This window comes from Lissotriton helveticus, chromosome 6 (genome assembly GCF_964261635.1).
Source record: "Lissotriton helveticus chromosome 6, aLisHel1.1, whole genome shotgun sequence".
NCBI lineage: Eukaryota > Metazoa > Chordata > Amphibia > Caudata > Salamandridae > Lissotriton > Lissotriton helveticus.
In genome coordinates, this window is record NC_136067.1 from 1,439,345,341 (window position 1) to 1,439,372,713 (window position 27,373).

Below are 27,373 nucleotides of genomic sequence, written 5' to 3' on the forward strand. Positions count from 1 at the left end.
TTTGCAGTGCAATAGGTCTCGAATATACGGAACTTTGAGCTATTGACATTGTATATGTCAATAGCTTAAATTCTCGCAAATGCGAGACCCATTGAATCGCAAATATTTTTAGTTTCCAAGCACCCCATGCCACTCTTGCACATGAATAGAAGCCACGCCCCTTTCTTTAGACGAGCCGCTTCTAATAATAGGGGCGCGGCAGCTCTTTCACCTTGATGGCAGCCGCGCCCCTTTCTTTAGATACGGCTTGTCTAAAGAAAGGGGCGTGGCCTCTGTTAACGTGCAAGCGCTACATGGTGCGCTTGGAAACAACACCCATAAAGATTTGCTGGCAATAGGTCTTGCATTTGCAAGAGCTTGAGCTATTGTCATTTACAATGCCAAAAGCTCAAACTCTCATAAATGAGAGACCTATTGCCACCATTGTCCCGGCTGCTTGGAAAGTGGAAGCGCACAATGTACGCTGAATGTTGCAGGAAAGCATGTTGTGTCTGCAGTAGGAGAAACTCATTAAAGAAATATAGTGCTTACAGACTAAATAAGACATACCGTGTAACAACAGAAGTGAAAGGGGCAGTCCTCACGGGCGGTGTCAAATGAAGGCAAGTCGGTATTAAGGCGGGACTAACAAGCCTATTGATAAAACAGAAGCCATCATTTACAAAGGACAATGACACAAGCCAATTAAAAATATGGGTGGAGAGTGGGCGGAGCTTCAAGTCTATGCTCTAATAAAGCATCATGCCTCGCAGAGCTTCACGTGCGCTGCCCAGACTTGACCTAAAAATATGATAGCCAATCAAACGGTCAGCTCAGAGATAAATTTCGGATTCACAAAGCAGACAGTGACATATATATATATAGATTCCTAGACCCACTGATTTCAGGCTTTTCTTAAAAACTGCAGAAGGGATTCGCACCAAACCAAAAAAGGCATTGTATCTGCTTTAGAACAAGTTTCCACAAAGGATTTTAAATGGGAACCAACAACTTGAGATTCACTTATAACTTCTCTCCTTTTGTCTAAATATCTCAACCCTTTCCAAGATTGATCTACGAGAAACAAATGTGTTTTTTTCCTGAAAAGTGTGTAGATTCGTCAAACATAGCTAAAGTTATTCTTAAAATAAAAAACCTTCTTAGTATGAAAACTTCCCATAAATACAAAATGTACGCTGGCGACCCAATAAAGTATGCAAGTTACTCTTTGTTTATTTTTCACGTACTATTTAACTGTGCTACTGTAAGCATGACATTATTTTTGTACAGGAAAATATTTATCGGAAAAGGTTAAGTTCAGGATCAGGTGATACTGTCTCATTTTCGTTAGTAATTGTTCATTTATATTAAAGAAATGGTATTTTAGAGAAAACATTTGCTGCAAAAGAACATTTGTCTGTAGAAGTGAAGGATTCTGCAGCTGTTGTATCCAATGTTTAGTTTATAGTGGGCTCTGACTGCAGAACATATTCAAGTAGGTACCGCTGATTAGGCAATGAGTTTTGATGCTTTTGTTATTTAACTGCATTGTTGTGCCCTTAAAACTAAGTGGCTGGGAAAAATGAAAATCAGTCTCTGGAACTATTTTTGTAGCCCTTACTTTGGACGAAATACACAATTTCCCGAAACTATTTATTTACCTCTAATTGTAGAAACGGATATGATGCTTTTCCAGCATTGATAACATTCATAGATTTAGTTATTTCACGTTCATTAGATTAGTAGTTTATCGGAGCTTCAGCTGTGCTATAAGTTATTTCAAAGGTTATGTTTCCATCCATTGGGGAAATTAGCAACATAACCCAATCACTGTTTGGATTTTCATTTGACTTGTCAAACTCGATGGAAATATTCTCAATGTGAAAATCTACAAAAGATATACCAGTTGGAGAAGCATATGTAGATACGTTTTCTTTTTCGCATGGCTGGCTTTGGTTCTCGATTACCTTTTTTGGCAACACATTTTTCTATCCACAAATCACAAGTCGCAGCTAGGGTTGAGAAAATGCTTCACTGTCTTGACATTTCATATTTTAGCTGTTAAAACCTTTAGTTACATTCAAATTACAGTTTACGTACATGTTTGTTTTCTTTCAGTTTCAGAGAGTAATCCGGTTGTCATTGCGGAAAACGCTATGGAAAATGAAATGTATTCCAAACGTTTAATATATGAAAACCTTGTCTTGGGAATTTTCATCCATCGAACTGATAAACTTAAAAATGATATGATAGTTTTACATCCAACAGTAAAGATTCACGTCATCGATGAAAAAACCGGATTACACGTCAAACAGGATAACGGGTAATTGCAGAATTATACTTTTTATAGAATGTATTTTATGTGAACCAAATGCCACGTAGAAGATATATTCAAGTAAGACTTTGATGGAATTTCTCAGTGTGATACTTACTGAAGCAAACAAAAATGTAAAAGCAACATAACGCTGTACAGGTATCTGGCATCTAGCTAGTAGAGAAGAAATAATTGCAGTTTATCTTGAGGAAGCAGATAACATGCACAGTAAAGAAAATGGCATCTGTTATGATACTACCTAGAAAGTCACTGTTTTAAAAACGTATTTGTGTTCATAAAAAACCTATGTGTGTTAGAAGGCCACATCCTCTTCTCTCCATGTCTTCATGGTTCAGTTTGCAAATTCATTCAATGCACCGGCTTGTAGTATACTCCATAGCTCTCGCATAGCGAAGGAACAGCGGGGCTAGACACATGGATTGTGAATGGAATTATATGAGTAGGCCCTCAGGAACTTTATGATTTGCTGTAGGCTTTTTTTAGTAGTCAAATATCTCTGCTCATCCACAATTCATACATAGCAAGTATGGGACTAAGGGCCAGATGTACGATGGTATTTTGCATGCGCAAACAGGTTTGCGACCCGTTTGCGCATGCTAAAAACATGTGGCCAATGTACAAACACTATTTTACGAGTCGCAAAATAAATTGTGACTCGCAAAATAGTGTTTAGCGACTCGCTATTAGAAAGGGGTGTTCTCTTCCTACTTCGTAATAGCGACCACAAAGCCATGTACCAAGGTTTTGCAACCGCAACTGCAGTTGCAAAACACTCGCAAATTACCACCCTCATGGAGTTGCAAATGGGAAGGGGATCCCAAGGGGACCCTTTCCCCTTTGTGACTTGCTCCAAAAATATTTTTGAAGGGCAGGCAGTGCTCCCAGGGATCTACTGGCCCTTAAAAAATTAAATGAAAACGTTTCATTTTTTAAAAATAAATGCCTCCCATTTTCCTTTAAGGAAAACGGGCTGCATTAAAAAACATGCTTTATTGTAAACCGGTGCCAGACATGGAGGTCTGCTGAGCCCTGCAGGCCACCATCCCTGGGAGGGCCAGCCATTGCAAATGGGGTCACAAATTGCGAGTGGCTCATTAATATTCACGAGCCTCACATTTTGCAACCCCATTGGGAATCGCTAACAGTGTCTCTGACACTGTTGTACATTCTAAATTGGGACTCGCAATTTGCAAGTCGCAATTAAGCTCAAATTGTGAGTCACAATTTAGAGTGGTTGTACATCTGCCCCTAAACATAGATCAGTTTCTATTCTAGGTATGAACTTATTTTTTTTTCCAGTTTTAAAAGCTTTTATTAAGGAAGCAACAATTAAATAAGAAAAAGTCATGAAAAACCAAAATATGTATAGTATAATAAATATAAAAACAGACAATAAGCAAAATAGAAAGCTGTTTTCATTTTAGCAATAATAAAGAAAAGAAGAGGGTGGGAAGAAAAGGGGGCTAAAGGGGGAGTATATAGTACAGTACTATAATTGAAGATCATGAGATTATATTATAGACTTCTTATAACAATACAATATAATAAGCTTATATACTATTAAACTTATCTTATCTTATGCAAGAGGTAGGCAAATATACAAGCATAAGAAATGTAATAACCAAAAAGGGGAACAAATACTGTAGGGAAAAACAATGACCAAATGATCTATGGAGGTTGGAAATTTTCAGAACGATTACGTGATCAGGAGTTGAAATCTTACTTAAATACTTGGTTAATGATGACCAAAATAAATCCCTATTTACTCCAGTATTAGAGCTTTCATAGATTCACATGCCTGAATCATTCCCAGTCGTCGAGACGGGAGTCTCCGGTACATAAAAAAGCAATGCTTAGTGTATAGCAAACTGAAAAGAGGCCTAGGCCCCTTTCCCTTTTGCAACCCATAACCTTTGTATGTAAAAAGAGAACACACTTGTCTCTAGACCAATCAAATCACCTCACCCTCTAGAACACTCCAGAGAGAATCTTTTGCCCCTCAGACTTTCTACCGGTTGTTGTGCTAGGGAGTCTCCTTTGAGCTCTGCTCAAACTCTGTCTTTTCAGCCTTTTTGAGGAACTTTGTTCTTTCATCTTCAGTTGGATTTGATAATACTTTGGACTGTCTTCAAGTACATTCTTTGAGGAATGTCTGGGAAAGAGAAGAAACGTCTATTAGAGCCTGTGCTACTTGTTCAAAGAAGAGGCTCTACACTGATGACACTCATGCTGACTGCATTTACTGTCTATACCCTGATCACCAGGCCAAGGACCTTTCTCTAGGTAGACTCTTAGAGATCGTGAGGGACACCTTTTGATATGGCTTCAGAAGCTAAAGGACAGAAAGGAGTTTATCTCTAGTAACAGCGATGAGGGATCCTCCTCTACATCTAGGAGATCTCAAAAGAGAACAAAATCTCCTCAGACTCATTCCTCAGAGGAACGTCCTGGGAAGGCCCTCAAAAAGACCACTCATGGGTCTTCTGGGCGTAGTCCTTCAAAATCTCCTCAACCTAAGGAAAAGGAGAGTAAAGGACACACTTCTAGTGAAAAATAGTCAAAGAAATCTACTTCTGAGCCTTCAAAGTCACCTCCTCCGGTCAAAGAGCCCTTCAGAAAGCCACCTACTATGCCTCCTGAGGAGAAATCTAAAAAACCTGCATCGTCGACGGGATCGTCGAGGAAGAAACCATCGTCGTCGACGACGAAGCTAGAGGTAAAGCAAAATTGCAAAGTCACCATCATTGCCTATTGCGGTATCGACGGCGTCCGTTTAGACGGTTGCGTCAACGCCTGTAACATCGGCGACAACATCGACGACGATGGCAGCGGTGACGACGACCATGTCGACGACGGGATAGTTGTGGACGGTGATGACGATGGGGTCGTCAACGACAGAGAGCGCCCTATGCCTGGTGTCGACTACGGCATCGACAACAGTAGTGTCGACGGCGATCTCGACTACGGGCTCATCGACAAGAGAAATTCCAGAAAAACAGCTGATTGTCTGTAAGAAGGGGATTACGCCAGAGGTCACCTCCCCGAGCAAAATTACTCCTCTGGTTCCATCACATCTACTAAAGGAGGAGGATTCAGAAGAGGAGGAGGATGACTGAACCTTTGGTTATGCCAGTAGTCCATCACAACTACATGTAAAATGCCAGGAGGATGATTACGAAGAGGGATATGGAGAGTACCAGTACCCCTCGCAGCAACTTGATTGACAAGGGTACCAAGAGGAAATGGTTGCTATGCCATCCTCCATGATGATGGATCTACAGTTTATGCTGACAGACCATAAACCGAGATTTTCGCCGACAATAGCCTCTCAGGAAATGCCCATTTCACACCCACGTTCCATCCCTGCTACCCCAGTCCGAAGCAGAGAGTCACTACAGGAAATTACGCCTCCAACACCTCAAGTTCAGCACCACCAGGATCCGGCTACCATGGACAATATGACCAGGAGGAGGGAGAAATAACGGATCCCAACAAGGAATGGGATGACTACCTGATCCCATCTCCAGCATCACCCAAACCAGTGCCTGCGGATTCCCCACCGGTGGATATCGGTGGATTCCATAATTTAATGGAAAGAGCTGCGAAGAGATTCCAGCTTCCAATGGCTACAACACAGACGGAATGCTTCCTCTATGATTTTAAAGAGCCATACCCTAAGTCGGTTCGATCTATACCAATTGTCAACCATGTGTGGGAAGAAGGCTTGAAGGTGATGAAAACACTGGCTACGGTTACACCTGTGCTCGCTAGACTGGAAAAGAAATAGAAGGCCCCTGCGGATGCACCAGCCTGTTTACTGGGCCATCCTAAACCAGATTCAGTAATTTCCCAGGCAGGGCAACAAAAATCTAAAAATCCATCGACGCCTATATCTGCACCACCTGACAGTGAGGGAAGACGTTTAGATAATGGGGGAAAGAGGTTTTCCTCCATGCCGGCTCTCCTCGTTAGAGCAGCGAATGTCCTTGCTATTCTGGGCAGATGCGACAGACAGATGTGGTGTGATATGACTCCATACATGGACCTCATTCCGGAGGACAACAGACAAGAAGCGAAAAAAGTTCATCAGGAAGGAGAGAGGACTTTGGCTGAAGTCATCAACTGTGCGATGGACATCGCAACCACAGCCTTTCGCTCCCTGGGGGGTGCGGCAGTCCTGCGACGCCAAGGTTGGTTAAGAGCTACCGCCTTTAGACCGGAGGTCCAAAATAAGATCCTAGATCTCCCATTCGATGGGGAAGATTTGTTTGGAAAGTAAGTAGATGAAGCCCTTCAGGGTATCAAGAAGGATACCGATACGGCAAAGGCCTTTGGTACATTACAATATTGTAAGGTGCCCTTTCGAGGCGCACGAGGAAGAGGCTAACCATCCTATAGAGGCGGTTACCAACAGGCAACATACCCCTCTTATTCATCATCATCACAACAATACTGTCAACAGTATGGGCAGAGACAATCGGGGAGCTATACTAAGTCCGCTCCTAGAGGACGAGGGGGTCGTCAAGGAAAAGAGAATAATAGAAGACAATGACAACTTCCGGTATCTGGTTTCATGTATTCCTTCCCATCTACATCATTGGCAGACAATAACTACGGACAAATGGGTCCTCAACATCATACAATTCGGACATACTCTAGAATTTCTTCAATTCCCCCCTTGCACTCCACCTACAAGTCGAGAGATCAAACATTTATTTCAAATGCGCTGAGAAATTCGGACAATGCTCTGAAAGGGAGCACTAGAACCAGTGCTGATCTCCCAGAAGGGGACGGGATTTTATTCCTGTTTCTTCCTGGTCCGGAAGAATGCTCTCTGATATTAGACCCAAGATCTCTAAATACTTACCTCAAAAAACAGTCATTCCAGATGGTGACCCTCCAAGACATTCTACTGCTCTTAAACTCAGGGGATTATATGACCACCCTAGACTTGCAAGATGCATATTTTCATATCCCCATTCATCTTTCCCTTAGAAAGTATCTTCGGTTTCCAGTGGCCGGAGACCTTTACCAGTTTAGAGTGCTGCCATTCGGCCTCAAGTCTGCCCAGAGAATTTTTCCGAAATATCTAGCGCCAGTGGCGGCCTTTCTCAGAAAACGAAAATGCCAAGTATTTCCATACCTGAATGATTGGTTGATAAAAGCACCATCGGAAGCTTCAGCTCAGACTTCAAATATGGCATGCATGCAGTTGTTTGCCGACTGGGGCTGACGTTGAAAATGGAAAAATCACCCCTTCAGCCTTCAAGAAAGATCACATTCCTAGCGGCAATTCTGGACACCTTAATCCCTTTGCTGCGGCGGCAATTCTGCCACAGCACCAAGGGGGTGGGGCGGGCGCACGGCGCTCGCGTACTCGTGACGGAACCGCTCCGTCACGAGTCGCAGTTGCGCTGTGCTTATGACGGAGCGGTTCCGTCACGGCCCCGCCCGCTCTTAAGAACGCGCAGGCGCGGAATCGCTGCCGCGCAGGCGCTCTGAGCAGGCCGTGACGGAACCGCTCCGTCATCAGCACAGCGTGGCCGTGTCTGATGACGAGCGGTTCCGTCACCAGCAGGGGAGGGGTTAAAGAACAAAGCATTTCCCTCCACAGAGAGGCAACTGGGACTTGTAACTCTGGCCAAGGAGTTCAAGAGAAAAAAGTGTCTTTCAGTACGCATGTCCTCGTGCATACCTCTCATTCCTCCTTGCAGACTAAAAATGCGTCCATTGCAGGAGGAGCTGGATCTACAATGGCACCAGGCAAAGGGATCCTTCGAGGACAAAGTGAAAGTCACGCCAGCTATGCTGCAGGCAGTAACATGGTGGATCTAAAGCAGAAACATCTCAGTGGGTCTTTCCTTCCTTTTTAACCGGCTCCATTGGTGATTACCACGGATGCATCTTTGGAAGGATGGAGGGGCAGTCCCTCAGGGTCTGCAGGTCAGCGGTCGCTGCAAATTGCAGGACCAACAACTTCACATCAACTTGTTGAAGCTAAGAACAGTAGGCTTGGCGCTGCTGTCTTTCCTACCAAAAATTCGGGAAAGGTCTGTTTTAGTGAGAACAGACAACACAACCGCAATGCACTACCTCAACAAACAGGGAGGCGCAAGATCACTCTCCCTATCACGGGAAGCACAAAAGATATGGGAATGGGCTGTACAACACAGAGTATCTCTAAAGGTGGTGCACCTTCCAGGAGATCACAAGATCAAGGCGGACACTCTCAGCAGACAGAAATCGGCCTTTCACAGGTGGGAGCTCATCCAGGACATATTACTAAGAGTCCTTGGCGAATGGGGAGTTCCGACAGTGGATCTGTTTGCAACAGCCCAGAACACAAAATGCCGGTTCTTCGCAAGCTGGCATCATCAGCGAGGATCATGGGGGAATGAGTTTTCGATGGCATGGTCAGGCGTCTTTGCCTACGCCTTTCCACCGATTTCCCCTCCTGCCACGGGTGCTCACGAAGATAAAGAAGGAACTGTGCAAGATAATACTGATAGCCCTTGGTGGCCCAGGCAACACTGGTTCACAGAGTTGCTCCTACTGTCGGAGAATCGTCCAATTCGTCTACAGCCGATACCAGCACTCTTGATAACGTCCCAGGGACAGGTGCTTCATCCAGACCCGAAATCACTGCGATTAGCGGCCGGGCTCCTGAATACCGTGAATTTCACCAATTAGAGATTTATGCAGAATGCAGGGATATACTATCAAAGGCCAGGGCTGAGAGCACAAATAGAACATATAGGATGAAGTAGAAGAGATTCTGTTTATGGTGCCAGGAAAACAATCTCCATCCTCTGAACTCAGCGGCACCTCAAATCATCCCATATATTCTGATGCTAGCGAAATCTGGTTTAGCCCATGCCTCTATAAAGGTGCATCTGGCGGAGATCTCTCGAATATAGGAGAACCTCTTCAGGTCCATCTCTATGGTCTGAGAGAATTATAAAACAATTCATGAAGGGATTATTTAGGGCCTTCCCTCCTATAAGGCATCCGCCACCACTCTGGCAGTTGAACATTGCTCTATTCCAGTTGATAAAACAGCCCTTCGAACCAATTCACAGGGCGGAACTTAAATTCTTATCCTGGAAAGTGGCCCTCCTGATAGCTCTCACTTCAGCCAGTAGAGTGGGGGAAATACAGGCTCTCGCAATTCAGGAACTTTTTCTACAGTTCAGAGAGGACAAGATTGTCCTCCGGACTAATCCCGAATTAATTCCAAAAGTACCAACAGATTTTCATCTGAATGAGCCGTTGATCCTTAAACGGTTTTTACCTCAACCGTCGACGACTGCAGAGAAAACTCTCAATTTTTTAGATGTTCAACGCTGTCTGAAGTATTACTTACAAAGAACAAAGCCTTTCAGGAAATCTACCCAATTATTTGTGGTTTTAGTGCACCCAGGAAGGGTTTCCCGTTGTCAAAACGGGGAATTGCCCGGTGGATTTCAATTGCAATACAGTACTGTCATCAGGGGGCGGGTAAGCCGTTAAATGCACGTGTTCGTGCACATTCCCCGAGAGCAGTGTCCACCTCCACTGCTTTATTTTCAGGCGTACCCATCCAGGATATCTGAAGGGCTGCTACCTGGAAGCGTACGCATACTTTCACCAGACATTACTGCCTTAATGCACCTGCAGAGAAGGATGTGTCAGTGGGACAAGCAGTACTGAGGAACCTTTTCCAGTAACGGAGAGCCTTCTTTACCATCCCTCCTTCCTTGGTGAGTAATATAAGCACATTTTATTGTCATATGCTGTATTATATATGATTTATAAACGGTTATCTATATATATATATTTGTCTGGCTACTACTATTGTTAGATGACTTATGTTGCCTAGTTCATGGTTTTGGGTGACATAACAAAATGTGCTATGATTTACTGCTCGCTATTCTGATGTAGGCATGTGAATCTATGAAAGCTTCAATACTGGAGTAATAAAACAAGTTACTTACCTGTAACTATAGTTCGCCAGTATTGGAAGCTTTCATAGATTCACATGCGACCCACCCTCCTCCCCTGAGAGGCTCACCTTGGATTTAGCACGAAAGGGGTCTATGGCACAAGTGCGCAAAAATCTGAGGGGCAAAAGGTTCTCTCAGGAGTGTTTTAGAGGGTGAGGAGATCTGATTGCTCTAGAGACAAGTTTGGTCTCTTTTTTACATAACAAAGGTTATGGGTTGCAAAAGGGAAAGGGGCCTAAGCCTCTTTTCAGTTTGCTATACACTAAGCATTGCTTTTTTATCAACGACGGGGAATGATTCAGGCATGTGAATCTATGTAAGCTTTCAATACTGGAGAACTACAGTTACAGGTAAGTAACTTGTTTTCTTACATATGGTTTAACAGAAGAAGCAAATTCAATGTCTAATCTATGATAATTTCAGAGAGCGAATCACCTACACGATATATGCCGCAGATAGCGGTGGAGGACTGGATTACGCAACTACTGCCGCTGAATGGTGTCGTCCATGGTCCGGTTGCAGTCCTGGAGACGCCACCGACCACGGTGTCTTGCACTATAGATGCATGGCAGAGAATATCACATAAATTACGAATCCCTCTCCTTTACGCACCGCGCATGCTCCTAACCTATCACCCAAGAGTGACTGTGATACAAGAAACTGGCTTTCAAAATATGTGGAGAAGTGTGGCTCAATGGTTAGAGCGGCAGACCCTGATGCAGAGGTCTAGCCTGGGACCAGGGTTCAATTCCCCGCCTCGGCGGGTCTTGGGCTCAAAATTCCACGGACCTGACAGTTCTCGCCTCAGTGCCTATTCCAATCATGGAGTCCCACTCTGCAACTCTGGGCAATAGCTTGCTTAATCTCCACAACGGCCCCCACAACGCTAAGGATGCCTGGCCTCCACCTTGGGGGTGCCCAGGAGTGGACACCTCACAGGGAAAGCCAGGATGGGTTCCACAGCGGTATTCGTACAAGCGCCTTGAGACCCTTGCGGGTGAGTAGTGCGCTATACAAGTATCAATTTACAATTTACATTTACATGATACTGTGGGGGGGATCTGTTTCTTAATGGGGAGTTTCGCTCCAAGGAGCAATTCTTTGGCGACACTGTCCCTACACCCCTAGAAATTTTTTACTATATACGACTATGGGAGGGTATGAAAAAACTCCTCACAGACTACCCGCGGGAACCGGATGTCGTCCCTCCCCTGACTGTTTTACTGGGCAGCGCCGAAGGTACTCACTTGGTATCGGGCATATATAGCAGCCTTCGCATGCACACTCCAGAGGTGGTAGGGACGGCCAGGGGGCACTGGACCGTTGACTTAGGGAGAGTGATCACTGATGAGCAATGGGAATACTGTTGTGAGATGACGGGGCGTATCACCTCGAGCTGTCGCTTTAAGATTATTCAGTATAAATTTCTGCATAGAGTATATTAGACGCCAGCCAGGAAGTATAGATTCAAACTAGCTGACACAGACTGTTGTGAGAGATATAGGCGGCCAGGAGCTGGTTTTTTTTCATTTGTCTTGGGAATGCCCACAGGTATGGCACTATTGGGAGCAAATCCATGATGCTCTGGAGAGTATGCTGAATTTGAATTTTGCTATGGATCCCCTAACCTTCATACTTGGGCACACTGCACACATACCTAAAGGCAGCAGAAAGTTTGTAGACATTGCCCTGTTGCTGGCTAAGCGGCGACTTGCATGCCGATGGGGGAGGGGGAGAGCCCCGAAGTTTAAAGAATGGCTACAGGATATGATATACTGTCAGGACCAGGTTGGAATTTATACCGAAATGTAGCCCATGGCCTCGAGGCCCAAGGACATATGGGGGCCATTACAGGGCTATGTACTACAACAGGGAACAACTGCAGCAGATGAGGAGGTTCAGACGGGGGTCGGGGTTGATGAAGTTAGGAGCACACCTGACCGTTGTTGATTGTTCCAAGGTCGATGTCCGCATTGTGATGTACGGTTTGGAAGGCGGTGCCGACCTCTGCAGACCGTGGGTGATTTTAATGATCTGCTATACCATTATGCATCATGTGCCATTGCTTTGTCCTATATTGTATCGCGTACCTCTGGGAATACATGTCATGCTTCTTTACCCCTATCATTTCTGTGAGGGAACTGCAATTTTACTCACTGTAAAATATCCTGGACTGATTTCATTGAAATGTGTCACTGTTGTGCTCACTGTGCTGTCTTACTGTATTACACTTGCAAAATGACAAAAATAAAGTGAAAAAAATAATAATAATTTCAGAGAGCGAAAAAACGTTTTATGTAATATCCCTCTATTAAGATGAGATTTTCATTTAATGATAAACATAAGAGCAACTCATAAGTAAAGAAACTCTACCATAACTACTCCTACAATTCTGAATACGTTTAGGATTTTTATGACAAAATCATAAAAAATAAGCAAAGCGACAGGACATTTGTATACACACAGATATATAGTGTACAACTACACTTATTAACGAATATGAGATGTGAAGTGAAAACAAACAATATGTTTACATATATATCACGGTACAAAAGGGGGTGGTGATGGACGGAGCATCTGAACCAATCAAACACTCACACCCAGTCAAAAGATCTGGGTTTGATCCATCACCGTTCTTTAGCCCACTCTGCCACCCTAGTTCAGACATGGCTATATGCAAATCAGTCTGACCCTGTGCCTCATGGGAACAGTCCAGCCCGAACTGCCAAGCCATGCCTTCCCTGGACCGGAAACAAGCTTCCGAGGACCGGTTTCTGGCATTCCAGCCGTCTTCAGCCCGGCTTGCTTGAATCCAGCGGCAAACTGAGCAAGGGACTCACGTCTGAGCATACCCTGCCACACTTATGGCGGCCAAAGCGTTACAAAAGGGGGTGGTGATGGACGGAGCATCTGAACCAATCAAACACTCACACCCAGTCAAAAGATCTGGGTTTGATCCATCACCGTTCTTTAGCCCACTCTGCCACCCTAGTTCAGACATGGCTATATGCAAATCAGTCTGACCCAGTGCCTCATGGGAACAGTCCAGCCCGAACTGCTAAGCCATGCCTTCCCTGGACCGGAAACAAGCTTCCGAGGACCGGTTTCTGGCATTCCAGCCGTCTTCAGCCCGGCTTGCTTGAATCCAGTGGCAAACTGAGCAAGAGACTCACGTCTGAGCATACCCTGCCACACTTATGGCGGCCAAAGCGGTACAAAAGGGGGTGGTGATGGACGGAGCATCTGAACCAATCAAACACTCACACCCAGTGAAAAGATCTGGGTTTGATCCATCACCGTTCTTTAGCCCACTCTGCCACCCCAGTTCAGACATGGCTATATGCAAATCAGTCTGACCCTGTGCCTCATGGGAACAGTCCAGCCCGAACTGCCAAGCCATGCCTTCCCTGGACCGGAAACAAGCTTCCGAGGACCGGTTTCTGGCATTCCAGCCGTCTTCAGCCCGGCTTGCTTGAATCCAGTGGCAAACTGAGCAAGGGACTCACGTCTGAACATACCCTGCCACACTTATGGCGGCCCAAGCGGTACAAAAGGGGGTGGTGATGGACGGAGCATCAGAACCAATCAAACACTCACACCCAGTCAAAAGATCTGGGTTTGATCCATCTCCGTTCTTTAGCCCACTCTGCCACCCTAGTTCAGACATGGCTATATGCAAATCAGTCTGACCCTGTGCCTCATGGGAACAGTCCTGCCCGAACTGCCCAGCCATGCCTTCCCTGGACCGGAAACAAGCTTCCGAGGACCGGTTTCTGGCATTCCAGCCGTCTTCAGCCCGGCTTGCTTGAATCCAGTGGCAAACTGAGCAAGGGACTCACGTCTGAGCATACCCTGCCACACTTATGGCGGCCCAAGCGGTACAAAAGGGGGTGGTGATGGACGGAGCATCTGAACCAATCAAACACTCACACCCAGTCAAAAGATCTGGGTTTGATCCATCACCGTTCTTTAGCCCACTCTGCCACCCCAGTTCAGACTTGGCTATATGCAAATCAGTCTGACCCTGTTCCTCATGGGAACAGTCCAGCCCGAACTGCCAAGCCATGCCTTCCCTGGACCGGAAACAAGCTTCCGAGGACCGGTTTCTGGCATTCCAGCCGTCTTCAGCCCGGCTTGCTTGAATCCAGTGGCAAACTGAGCAAGGGACTCACGTCAGAGCATACCCTGCCACACTTATGGCTGCCAAAGCAGTACAAAAGGGGGTGGCGATGGACGGAGCATCTGAACCAATCAAACACTCACACCCAGTCAAAAGATCTGGGTTTGATCCATCACCGTTCTTTAGCCCACTCTGCCACCCCAGTTCAGACATGGCTATATGCAAATCAGTCTGACCCTGTGCCTCATGGGAACAGTCCAGCCCGAACTGCCAAGCCATGCCTACCCTTGACCGGAAACAAGCTTCCGAGAACCGGTTTCTGGCATTCCAGCCGTCTTCAGCCCGGCTTGCTTGAATCCTGTGGCAAAGTGAGCAAGGGTCTCACGTCTGAGCATACCCTGCCACACTTATGGCGTCCAAAAGCGGTACAAAAGGGGGTGGTCATGGACGGAGCATCTGAATCAATCAAACACTCACACCCAGTCAAAAGATCTGGGTTTAATCCATCACCGTTCTTTAGCCCACTCTGCCACCCCAGTTCAGACATGGCTATATGCAAATCAGTCTGACCCTGTGCCTCATGGGAACAGTCCAGCCCGAACTGCCAAGCCATGCCTTCCCTGGACCGGAAACAAGCTTCCGAGGACCGGTTTCTGGCATTCCAGCCGTCTTCAGCCCGGTGATGGATTAAACCCAGATCTTTTGACTGGGTGTGAGTGTTTGATTGATTCAGATGCTCCGTCCATCACCACCCCCTTTTGTACCGCTTTTGGCCGCCATAAGTGTGGCAGGGTATGCTCAGACGTGAGTCCCTTGCTCACTTTGCCACAGGATTCAAGCAAGCCGGGCTGAAGACGGCTGGAATGCCAGAAACCGGTCCTCGGAAGCTTGTTTCCAGTCCAGGGAAGACATGGCTTGGCAGTTCGGGCTGGACTGTTCCCATGAGGCACAGGGTCAGACTGATTTGCATATAGCCATGTCTGAACTGGGGTGGCAGAGTGGGCTAAAGAACGGTGATGGATTAAACCCAGATCTTTTGACTGGGTGTGAGTGTTTGATTGATTCAGATGCTCCGTCCATCACCACCCCCTTTTGTACCTACATATATATCACAACACAGTTAAGACATAACCATTACATTTATATCAAAACGACACATTTAGACACATTGTGAGATACACGAAAAGTGTGATTCAACACAACAAGGAATTAATCCTCTTATTCACTATTGGTCAAGTTGATCAATAACACTTGTAAGTATGCGTCGGAGTTTCCACCCCTGGCAATTGGTGTGATTGTGAAAACATCTGCTCGAGGTCTTCTTCAGGACTAAATAAAATGTCTGTGTGTTCCCTTTTAAATAGGTTTCCACCTGGATATCAAAAAAAAAAATAATATACACAACATAGCAGCTGGTATATAAGAGGCTGCATCCCCGAGTTAATTCTTCAGCATTGAATGCTACAGAGGTCTGAAGTTACAAAATAGTATCCTGACTTTTTTGGAAGTACTTTACAGAGGCAGACGGCCCGACAGTTATTGCCTCCAAGTATTTCAAGTATCTGATGTCCACGAGCACATGACGCAGGAGATCATGAAACCACGCTGTGCCATTTACTAAATCAACCACCAGACAAGAGGAAATCTTTACAAAACAAGGTCAATCTCTTCTTATATACAAGCTGCCAATAAAAAGAAGGGGCAAAAGAGGGCAGCCTTGACGGCAATCGCAATTTAAGGAAAAAGATTGAGATAGAAGACCATTGACTGCTACGGACGCTTTAGGAGCTGAATATAACAAAGATGTCAAAGAAATTAATTTAGGACCAAAACCATGCTAATGGGAGAGCTTTAAATAAGAAGGACCAATTATCTCTGTTGGAAGCCTTCTCTGCGTCGATAGAGACTGCAGCACGAGGAGAAGAAAGAGAGCACGAGGAGAAGAAAGAGAAGAGGCCTTATTTAAAATGTTAAAAAATAAGCGAGAGTTGTCTGATGTTAACCTACCTTTAACAAAATCACCTTGCTCCAATCCAATTAGTTTTTGTAGAAGAGGCTCAAGGCGTATCGCGAGCAGTTTGGCAAAGATTTTATAATCTACATTTACAAGGGAGATAGGGCGATAATTTATACCCTGTTTGGGATTGCGGCCATCATTATGGATTAAGCAGATTTTAGCATGTAAGAAAGTACCCTGTGCCTTACCATGAGTGTGGAAAAATTGAAAGAGTTGTAGAAGTTTGGGAAAAAGAAGATGAAAGAAATGAAGAAAAAATTCTACCGTAAACCCATCAGGGCCAGGTGTTTTATTTTTCTTAAGATTTAGGGATTGAGATATCTCTTGGATAGACAGATCAGATTCTAGAGAGCTAAAGTCAAGGTCTATATGGGGTGAAGGTGGAACATGATTAAGATAGGAGTCTATAGAATAAGGAAGTGGAGAGGATTCTCGGGTATATAAAGTTTTGTAAAACTCCATGATTTCATTGAAAATGTCTTGGTCTTTGAAAAGGGTTTTCCCATCCGATGAATGAATAGAGTCTATCAAAACATGTTTCTTTCTGGATTTAAGATAATTCGCCAGGAGTTTGCCAACTTTATTGCATCCATCATAATACCGAGCGCTCGTTCGGAGTAAAACAGAAGAGGCGTTATCAGTAGATGTTTTTATTAAAGTCAAGTTTAGCACGAATAAGCTGCCGTACGGAGGAAGCAGAAGAGGATGTGTCAAAAAGATGCTCTGAACCTTTAATATTAGCTAACAATTTTTTTTGCTGATTAAGAAAATGTTTCTTTTCTTGGATAAAAAATCTATGATAAAGCCACGGGCTGTCGCCTTAACAGTATCCCAAAGCAGTGAAGGGGAAATATCAGGAGATGAATTCAAAGACAAAAATTCTTCTGTAAAGGAAATGAAAGAAGAAGAGAAAAGTGGATCCTGCAAAAGGGAGTTATTAAACCTCCATCTAGAAGACTTGGGAATTGAGGGGGGCAAGTCAAAATCAGCAACAAACAGGGCATGATCAGAAATGAAAATGGGTTCAATTGACGAGGAAATAATTGTGGTTATTCTTATCATTCATTCAAAAAAGTCTTTATTTCGATTATTCATCATAAAAGACAGAAGATAAGATTACAAAAAGTATATAAAGCTCAAAATTCATCTTAAAACTGTCAGGTAAAAGAACCATATTTAAAAATATAAATAACAGGGTTACATTAGAACCAATACTAAGAGAATATTAAATCTAGTATAATCACAAGACTTTTTATATAAAAGACAAAAAGGCAACGCCTATAAAAATACTCAACCAAGCCAATTAATACAATAACTCATTTAGCTCAAAGAGCCCACTCTTTTTTCCCGGATAGCTCAAGCCCAGCTCAGGAATTTGGACACCCCAATAACAGCAGTCTCATTACAACCTGTTTTTAATAGCCTTTTTGGCGACCATTGCAAAACAGGTGCCCATTGATCTACATATAGGTTTAAGCCACGTACTTCGGGGGAGCTGGTAGGCTGGACAAACATAAAGAAGGTGGTTAATATCTTCAGTATGCTCGGACAGAACGGACACATGGCACTTGAGCCAAGAGACCATTTACTAGTAAATTTCCTTGTTGGAAGTGTCTCGACACGGAACTGATGGTAAAGCTTGCGATCTCTGGGTTTGGTTATTAGATTCCAATAGCTTTCCATCGAAGATTCATCTTTGAATTCACAGTAGGCTCTGGTTAAAGATGAACAGGTCAGAGACGAGAACCGCTCAGTTTTAATGAGGTTCCAATATGCTGATTTAAAGACAGTTTTGGTTGGAAATGATGCGGTTTCAGGGCACTCCCACAAATCTCTCATACCCATCCTGGTGAGCAGGGATTTGATACTGCTTAACCATACGATTTTATTTGCTCTATCCAACTCCCTAACTTCAATCAAGCCCCTGGCGAAAAAGAAAAGTTCTGGAGTAATCCAGAGTCTTCTCCAAAACGCCAGCATCCTAAACCGGGCAATATCCTCGATTGGCTGGCAACCGAGTTCTAGCAAAAGGGGCGTCCGAGGAGTTGATTTGGGGAGGCCCACAATTGATCTCAGAAATGTATTCTGGGCCTGTGCTAACTGGTACAGATTACACGCGCCCCATATCTCTGCCCCCGTACAGAATAGCGGGAATGATTTTAGTGGTGTACATTTTGACAACAGGAACAATGGATTTAGTATTTGATAGGCAATGTTCCTTTTGCAGGGCCCCAGCTAGTTGAGAGTGCTTCAAGACCAATAATTTCAGCTGTTAAGACCAGCTCAGTCTATCACCAAAGGTGACTCCCAGGTAGGTGAAGACATTGGTTTGCTCCAAGAGTTTCCCGCTCATGAAAACTCTTGAAGATACTGGCCTAGCCCCATGAAGGACCATAAACTTTGTCTTCTCAATGTTAACTACCAGTTCGTGGTCGCGGCAGAACTCCTCAAAATGAGACGGTGCTAATTGAAGCCCCTGTCTCGTCTTGGATAAAATCAGCGTGTCGTCGCGAACATGAGCAGGGGGACTTTTTGGCCTGCTAGCATGGGTGCATCCGTTGGCTGGTTGTCAAAATACCGCACCACCCCAATGATAAAAAGGGAAAACAATGTGGGGGCCAGCACGCAGCCTTGCCAGACACCCTTTCCCACTGTAAATTTGTCGGTAACCTCCCCAGGCGTTCCCCAGCGGACTTGTGCTAAGTTAGACCTATGAAGCCTGACCACCAGAGCAACCAGTTCTTTGGGCATTCCCAGAGTCAGCAGGACATCCCATAGTTTAGATCGTGGGACTAACTCAAACGCAGATTTTAAATCCAGGAATGCAGAGAAAATCATGCCCTTACCTATCAGAACCTCCTTCCAGTAGAGCATAACAAATCTAAAAGCTTGATCCAATGTCTCCATATGGGCACGAAACCCAGCCTGTAACGGGGAGAGGATGCTTTCATAATCCATCCAAAGCTGGATCCTACCCAAGATGACTCTCGCTACAACTTTCTGGAGGGCATCGATAAGGCTTATAGGCCTGTAGTTGGCCGGAGCAGAACGATCACCCTTCTTATAGATAGGGATAATTTCCGCGCCGCACCAAGACGATGGAATCGGCGCTCCTATAGCTATCCCATTAATAAGGTTCGTAATATAGGGAATCCATAAGTCAGGGTCCTGCTTGAATAAATCCGCCGGTATACAATCAGGCCCGGGAGCCTTACCACTAGGAATAACCTTCAAAACTGCCTCAACCTCTTTTGTACTAAAGAGCAAAGGTGTATCTGGGAAGATGGGAACGGGAACGAGTGCCTTATTATTATTATTATTGTTCTTAAATTGGGCTTCGCAGAAGGCAACCCAACGATGGGGCTCTACGTTGTTATTGGGAATTATTGAGTGTTGCCCGTTACCCCATTTAACCAGTTCCCAAAACCAGGTCATATTTCTACCTTTGCATGCTGCCAGAAGATCTGCCATCGCCCCTCATCCCAGTCCCTCTTAGCCTTTTTCAGGGAAGATTTATAAGCCAGTCGGGACTGTTTAGTAATACTATGATTCCTTCCCTTATTTGCTGCCACTAACTCCTTGTGGGCAGCTCTACATGTCTCATTGTACCACGAGTTAGGTTTCAAGGTGGAAATCTTTTTAATTGGCTTGGTATTTATAAAATAGTTTAGTTTTTAGACCTAAAAAGAAGTCATTATGGGCCCTAGTTATGTGAGCATTACAGTCCTCCTGATTTTTGAAGCTGTTAAATTTCTTTAATGACCCCGAAACAAGGGCCCTGATCTCGTGCACTTTCTTTTCATCGAGTGCGACCTTGGCCCAACGTACCCTCCTCATGTCGTTGGCCACAATTACTTGATTAAGGCCGGACTCGGCTGCGGGTTCGCATGGATTACAAAAGCTCTTGTCCTTCAGTGTAAGAACCAGAGGGTTGTGATCACTCTCAGGGCGACTTTGCACTACCATATCTTGGACTAAGTGCCAAAACTCGACTTTCACTAGGATATAGTCAATTCTACTTTTTGATCGGCCATTATCAAAGGTCGCCTCTCCTCCAACATCAGACCCTGTTCTACCGTTTGTTGCCCTTAGACCCCATTCCAAACACAGCCCTTTTAGTTGTAGGGCTGCTTCAGACCATTTCTTGATGGGGGGAAGATTCAGTTGGGGGACGCCCCAAATTTCGTCCTCCTCAGCGCTAAGTCTACCATTGTCACTGTCTAGGGGCTCAAAGCAGGTATTGAAATCTCCTGCAATAACAAGATTGACATTTGGGGGCCCTTCGGCCAAGAATGACTCTAGGGTAGAAACAACCTGATATGATCTCCCTCCCAATAGGCCTCTTGCATATACGTTGAGCAGGAGCAAGTCAAGGCCTTTAACGGATTTGACTCTAATAGCTTGTATGTCCGGACTATCCAGTACTAACTCCTCTGCTGTGATCCCCTCGAACTGCCTAACCCAGCACGTTAGACCCCCCAGTGGTCTTCCTCTGTGCCCTCTTAAAGCTGGTTTTGTAATGTTTGAATAGCCATCATGGAACACAGGGTTAATAGAGCACGTTTCCTGGAAGTCCCAGATGTCCACTCCCTTGACAAAAGAGGCCCACTCATCAGAGACCGCCTTTGATTCTAAGCCTGCTATATTCCAGGAAGCAAGAACCAAGGTCGACCTCTGCATGGGAGAGTCAATCTGGCCGTTGCTTGTTACATCAACCTCAAGATGTTCCTCAGGGATCGGCACTACATAGCGTAAGGGGCTAGAAAATACATTAGCCAGTGGTGGAATGGGGCTATCGGGTATCAAGATAGAAACATCGGCCCCCAAACCAAGCCCCCCAACCAAATTCACCTGCGAACTCGAACCCAGTCAGTCATTGACTTCAAGTGAGGAAAGGACCTCATAGCGATTATTGAGCTGGAATGTAAGATCGGGTCTTAAATAATCGTTCTGAGGACCTCCTACTCCCCTCTGTCTAAATTGGTTGTTCTGTTTGATGAAAGGCGATTCAGACCAATTCCGTGAAAGCAGAGGGATACCCATGGTTATTCTTATCATTATTGATTGCATATAAAACGAATGTATGTCTGTCTGTATGTCTGTCTGTCTGTTTGTCCTTTATGCATTACTACACCATTCATCCGATCGCCATGAAACTTTGGGAAGTTGTTGAGTACACTCCCGCGAAGGTTTCTGGCATAACATTTTTTTAAATATCGGCCCCCCAGGGCCCTCATAATCTTTCGAATACTGATGTACGCACCAGACGGAAAAACAACAAATCGTGTATCCACAAGCACTCCAATAAATAAATAGAATTAAAACACCATTCATCCGATCGCCATGAAACTTTGGGAAGTTGTTGAGTACACTCCCGCAAAGGTTTCTGCCATAATATTTTTTTAAATATTGTCCCAGGGCCCTCAAAATCTTTTGAATACTGATGTACGCACAAGACGGAAAAACAAAAAATCGTGTATTCACAAGCACTCGAATAAATAAAAAGAATTAAAACGGCACTTTGAAATGTTTTCCATATTAAAATGAATAAGTTTCAATAAAAATGACACAATGTAAATTAAATGTTATCATGACGAGTTTCCTTGACTTTCATTTCTTCGGAGATCGCAGCAACGCGTGACGGGTAAGCTAGTTATGTATAAATTTCATCATTAGTGTGTGCATTTTTAAACAAATATAATCTCATTTGCTTAAAGCTCAAAACGTATTTTATCCATCGTGTGGGAGTGAATTTACATTCTTAACTTCCTTAGTGCGCACCCGCACATGTAACTCTCAAGGTTAAAGCACATTTATTGGGCGATGTAGAGGTGAATATACTGTTAGGAAAACCTTCATGCGAACCAGCACCCAATGTGTAAAAGGTGGTGGAAGGTAATTATTATACAGGGAAAACTCCCCTTCACCAAAATCCTTGAAATGATAGAGAGGAAGGGTTGGACAGACCAGTCCCCATAGGGTGCCATTGTATGTCTTGAAAAGGGATACCGTGCCTTTAAGGAACTCTCCAGAGACACTCGTCCTTTTACTTTCAGTTCTTTTTTCCGGCTCCTGCTAGCAGGACCCTGGAGCACTGAGCTCTCGCTTTTTGGGTGTTTTTTTGTTCGACAAGTGCCCTGAGTGTGCCAGGAAGAAGGCCAAATCGGACGCTCACAGAGTGTGTATCCTCTGTCTCCCATCCTCTCATGTCCCTGAAGACGGTGTGATTTGTTAATCCTTCTCCAGGAGGACCCTGAGGGACAGGGAGAAAATCCGTCTCCAAGGCCTGGAGCTAAGGAGACATCGGGAACCAGGTGGGTCTGGGCATGGAGGGACTCGGTCCTCGTCCTCTGCCCGTGCTTCGGCCTCTGGGGGGCTGCCCAGTCAAGAAAAGGCCAGGAAATGGCACAGATCTCTGTCGACGTCAATAGCCTCGACGTCGGCGTCGAGAGGGATGACCACCATCTGCTCCCCGTCGACCCAGGGCTCTGGGTCGAAGCGACGTCGCCGTTCGACGTCGAGGGGACTGACGTCGAGACCTCGGACGAGGTCGACGTCGAGGGCTTCATCGGCGTCGAGACACCATTGACGTCGGGATGGGTCCAGCAGGCACCGGCGCTCGCCGTTGAGGCGACACCGCCGTTCGCCGTTGAGAATGACTCGACGTTCGACGTCGAGGAGAAGAGAGTCGACGGCGAGGGACGTATCGGCGTCGAGGATGGGGTCAACGTCGAGGAAGGAGAAATCGACGTCGAGGAGGCGATCAAGGGCCAGGATGGTGTCCTCTGCCTCAGTGGTCAGCCTATCTTCTGCATCCACGAGGCCCCGGTCACGGCGGCGCCGGCGCTCGTCTGAAAAGAGGTCGGCCTCGAGAACATCCTCGTCAAGGCCTGCGCAGAAGAAGAAGAGGAGAGTGGTTAGGTCTTCGGACTCTGAATATTCTCAGACCTATTCGCCTTCTAGGCCCAGGATGCCGATGCCTCTTCCATTACCTAAGGGGAATCCTCCTCCTCCTCCTTCTCATCTTCCTCCTCCTCCTCCTCCACGGTCTCTATCTCTGCCGCGCTTCCCGTCGCCGCCTACGGGGCCTCCACAGCCTAGGATTCCAGTTCTGCCTCCGCAGCTTCCGCCTCCTGTATGGCCAGTGGATCGCCCGAGGTCTAGGAGATCTAGGTCACGGTCCAGACGGAGGCAACGATCAAGGAGTGACCGTCGATCTTCGACACGGTCCCGACATCGTCACCAGAGGGACAGGTCAATGTCCCGTCATACGGACTCTTCCAGTGCCCGGGGATATTCGCCCACCTTATCGGATTCCCCCAATACGATAGTGTCACCGGTGGATGACATTGTATCGTTTCAGGAGGTGTTATTGAGAGGGGCAGCGAAGCTGGGGATTACTCTAACGGTACCCACACCTTCTACATCGGTGTTTTCGAGACCTTACACAAGCGGCAGTTGCCTCGACGCTTGTTGCCCTTGGTGCCAGGGCTGGAAGAACCGGCTATGGAGCTCTTCCTGACTCTGGCGTCAACGAAATCCGCTCCTTCCAGGCTGCAGAAAAAGTACAGGCCCCCTGACTCTGATCCAGCGTTCCTTCGATCAGAGCCAGTGCCGGATTTGGTGATTGTCACTGCGGCCAGTAAGCAGCACACTACTGCCCCGTCTTCTACGGTGCCTCCGGATAAGGAGAGCCGTCAGATGGACTCAATGGGACGAAAAGTCTGCGGTACGGCTGCTACCTCCATGAAAACCGCTAGTGCCGCGGCTCTTTTGGGTCGGTATGACCGGGATTTGTGGGAGTCCCTGCAGCAGTTTCTGGAGCACCTTCCTTGAGACAGGAGAGAGGACTTCCAGGAAATCATCAATGAGGGCATGATGGTATCCAATCAGGTTTTCAGCTCGGCTGCAGATTCCTCTCTCTTGGCCGCTCATGGATACTGCCACAGGATTAATCTGAGACGCCATGCCTGGTTGCGCCTGACACCGCTGAAACCGGAGGCGCAGCAGAGAGTCGCCAACTTGCCGTTCTCTGGGTTGACGCTCTTTGGTAAGCATGCGGATGAGGAGATGGCCCGCATGAAGGCGGAGGCAGAAACCCTGACGGCTGTCGGGTTAGAGAAGCCAAAAGACCAGAAGAAGACCTCCCGTCCCTTCCAGAGACGTTTTGGTGCCCAGGGAAGAGGGCAAGGTCGTCAAGCTGTCCAGCAGCACCAACAGCAGCAGCAGTGCCAGCGGCGACCATTCCAGAAGCGCCCGAGGGGCAGAGGCGGCCAACAGTCCTTCTCGATGCTCAAAGGCCCGGCCGGGTCTAGGCCCTGAGGGGCTACTTCCTCCTCGTCCGTTACCCGCTCCGGTGGGGGGAAGCATACAATATTACTTGGCAGTTGAATATTGTTTGCAATGGATACAGTCTTCGTTTCATCAGCCCGCCTCCAGAGATTCCACCAGTTTGCTCGCAGTTCCAACTGCGCGAGCTCCAAGTGGAGGCCGATACCCTGTTAAGAAAAAGGGCGATAGAAGACGTCCCTCTGTCTCAAAGGGGAAAGTGTCTTTACTCACGGTTCTTTCTGGTACGCAAGAAGGACAAGAACGAGTTCAGGCCCATTCTGGATTTGCGACAAGCAAACAAATGGATTCGCAGGGAAAAGTTTTGCATGCTGTCGTTGCACCAGATTTATCCTCAGCTGCAAAGGCGAGACTGGCATTGCGCAATAGATCTGCAAGATGCGTACTCCATGTGCCCATTGCACGGAAACACCGGAAGTTCCTGCGCTTTCTAGTCGGCACCAATCACTATCAGTACACCGTACTACATTTTGGACTGAAGTCTGCACCCAGGACGTTTTCAAAATGCATGGCAGTGGTGGCAGCGCACCTGCGAAAGAACAAGGTGTTTGTCTACCCGTACCTGGACGACTGGTTGATCAAAGCCTCCACCTTCTAGGAAGTGCAACTGCACTTCAACAGGACGGGCGTTCTGTTGAACCAGCTGGGGTTGCATATAAACATGTCCAAGTCTGATCTGACGCCTGTCCAGTGCCTACAGTACTTGGGAGCCTCCATCGATACTCTTTCAGCAAGCAAGTCTCCTTCAGAGGAGAGACGCTTATCGATCCTTCGGAAGGCTCAGGCTCTCATAGCTGTTCCATCTACAACAGCAAGGACGGGGTCTTCTCTACTGGGGTCGATAGCCTCTTGCATCTTCCTCACGCCACACGCACGCCTACACATGAGGCCGTTGCAGGAATGTCTGGAGGATCAATGGGACCAGAAGCGGGGGAGCTGGGACGTCAAGATCAAGCTGTCCCTCCACGCTCAACAGTCCTTGAGATGGTGGTGCTCCGCAAAGAATCTCCTCAAGGGGGTTCCATTCCACAAGGACATTCCCATTCAGACTGTCGTCACGGATGCTTCTCTCCACGGCTGGGGAGCGCATTCCTATCATCTACAGATCCAGGGAACGTGGTCCCTGGCGGAATCCACGTATCACATAAATTTCCTGGAGCTCAGAGCTGTCCACTTGGCACTGAAGGCCTTTCATCCATCCTTCCAGACCAACTCCCTGCTTATGCAGACGGACAATACGACCACAATGTATTACCTCAACACGCAGGGGGGATCGAGATCGCGCACACTGTTACAGGAAGCGCAGGCGATCTGACACTGGCTGTTAGCCAGAGGACTGACGATAACGGCTACCCATCTGCCGGGTGTGCAGAATGCTCAGGTGGACGCCCTCGGCAGGCTGGTGCAAGAAAACTACGAGTGGGTTCTAAACGACGAAGTACTAGGAGACATCTTCCACAGGTGGGGCACTCCGGACGTAGACCTGTTGTGGGGCACTCCGGACGTAGACCTGTTCGCCACCGCCGAAAACAGAAAATGCCAAGACTTCGCCTCCAGGTATTACCAACCAGGGACTCTGGGGAATGCGTTATGGATCAGCTGGTCAAACAGCTTTCTGTACGCTTTTCCACCCTGATTCCGGCGGTACTCATCAAGCTGTCTCAATCCAGAGCACAGATGATCCTCATTGCTCCAAAGTGGCCCCGACAGTGGTGGTTCACGGACCTGCTTCACCGGTCTCTCCCACCCCAAATGAGGCTGCCGTGTCGGCCGGACCTTCTCACGAAGTTCGGGGGGCAGATGGTGCACCCCAACCTCTCATCGTTGAGTTTGGCGGCATGGCTCCTGAGATAGTGCAAAATGGGCACTTGAATCTTCCTGACTATTGCATGACTATACTTAAGGAAGCTAACAAGTAGAAGAGGTTCTGCATCTGGTGCACTTCCAAGGACTATGACCCTACACCCTGCAAGGAAGATGTCATCCTTCCATATCTTTTGCATTTGGCTCAGTCTGGTCTTAATTTTCACTCTATTAAGGTTCACCTCGCAGCATTGACTGCATATATGAAATGTCCTTCTTCCAGATCCCTGTGATTAGAGATTTTTTGGAAGGATTGAAGAAAGTGTTTCCTATCCGGCGTTCTTCGCCATCATGGGAGCTGAATGTGGTGCTGTCCAGGTTGATGAAGGAGCCTTTTGAACCCATCCATAAGGCTTCTCTGCAGCACTTGTCATGGAAGGCGGCCTTCCTTGTGGCCATTACTTCAGCCCGCAGGGTGAGTGAAATTTAGGCGTTGTGTTGTCAAGAACCTTATACTGTATTTCATGCTGCTACGGTTGTGATGCATACTCACCCTAAGTTCCTCCCTAAGGTGATTTCTGATTTCCATGTCAATCAGACCATAACTTTTACCTACGTTTTTCCAGAATCAGCGGAAAGGTCTCTACATTCCCTGCATGTCAGAAGGGTGTTGAAATTCTACTTGTATAAGACCAAGGACATTCGTAGGTCAGACCAATTATTTGTCAATTATGGGTCGGTCAGGACTGGTCTTGCCACCTCAAAACAGTCCATCCCTCGGTGGATTG

The 27,373-nt window shown here is 46.3% G+C and overlaps 1 protein-coding gene across 4 annotated transcripts in view; it reads left to right on the forward strand.

Moving 5' to 3' along the window:
* AHI1 (Abelson helper integration site 1) overlaps positions 1 to 27,373 on the forward strand; it is an 862,008-nt gene that overhangs the window by 108,224 nt on the left and 726,411 nt on the right. For all 4 annotated transcript variants that reach the window (XM_078649231.1, XM_078649230.1, XM_078649229.1 and 1 more), the window contains exon 6: positions 2,098 to 2,302. In XM_078649231.1, the coding sequence (XP_078505357.1) occupies positions 2,098 to 2,302 (205 nt within the window). The remainder of the gene's footprint in view (positions 1 to 2,097; positions 2,303 to 27,373) is intronic.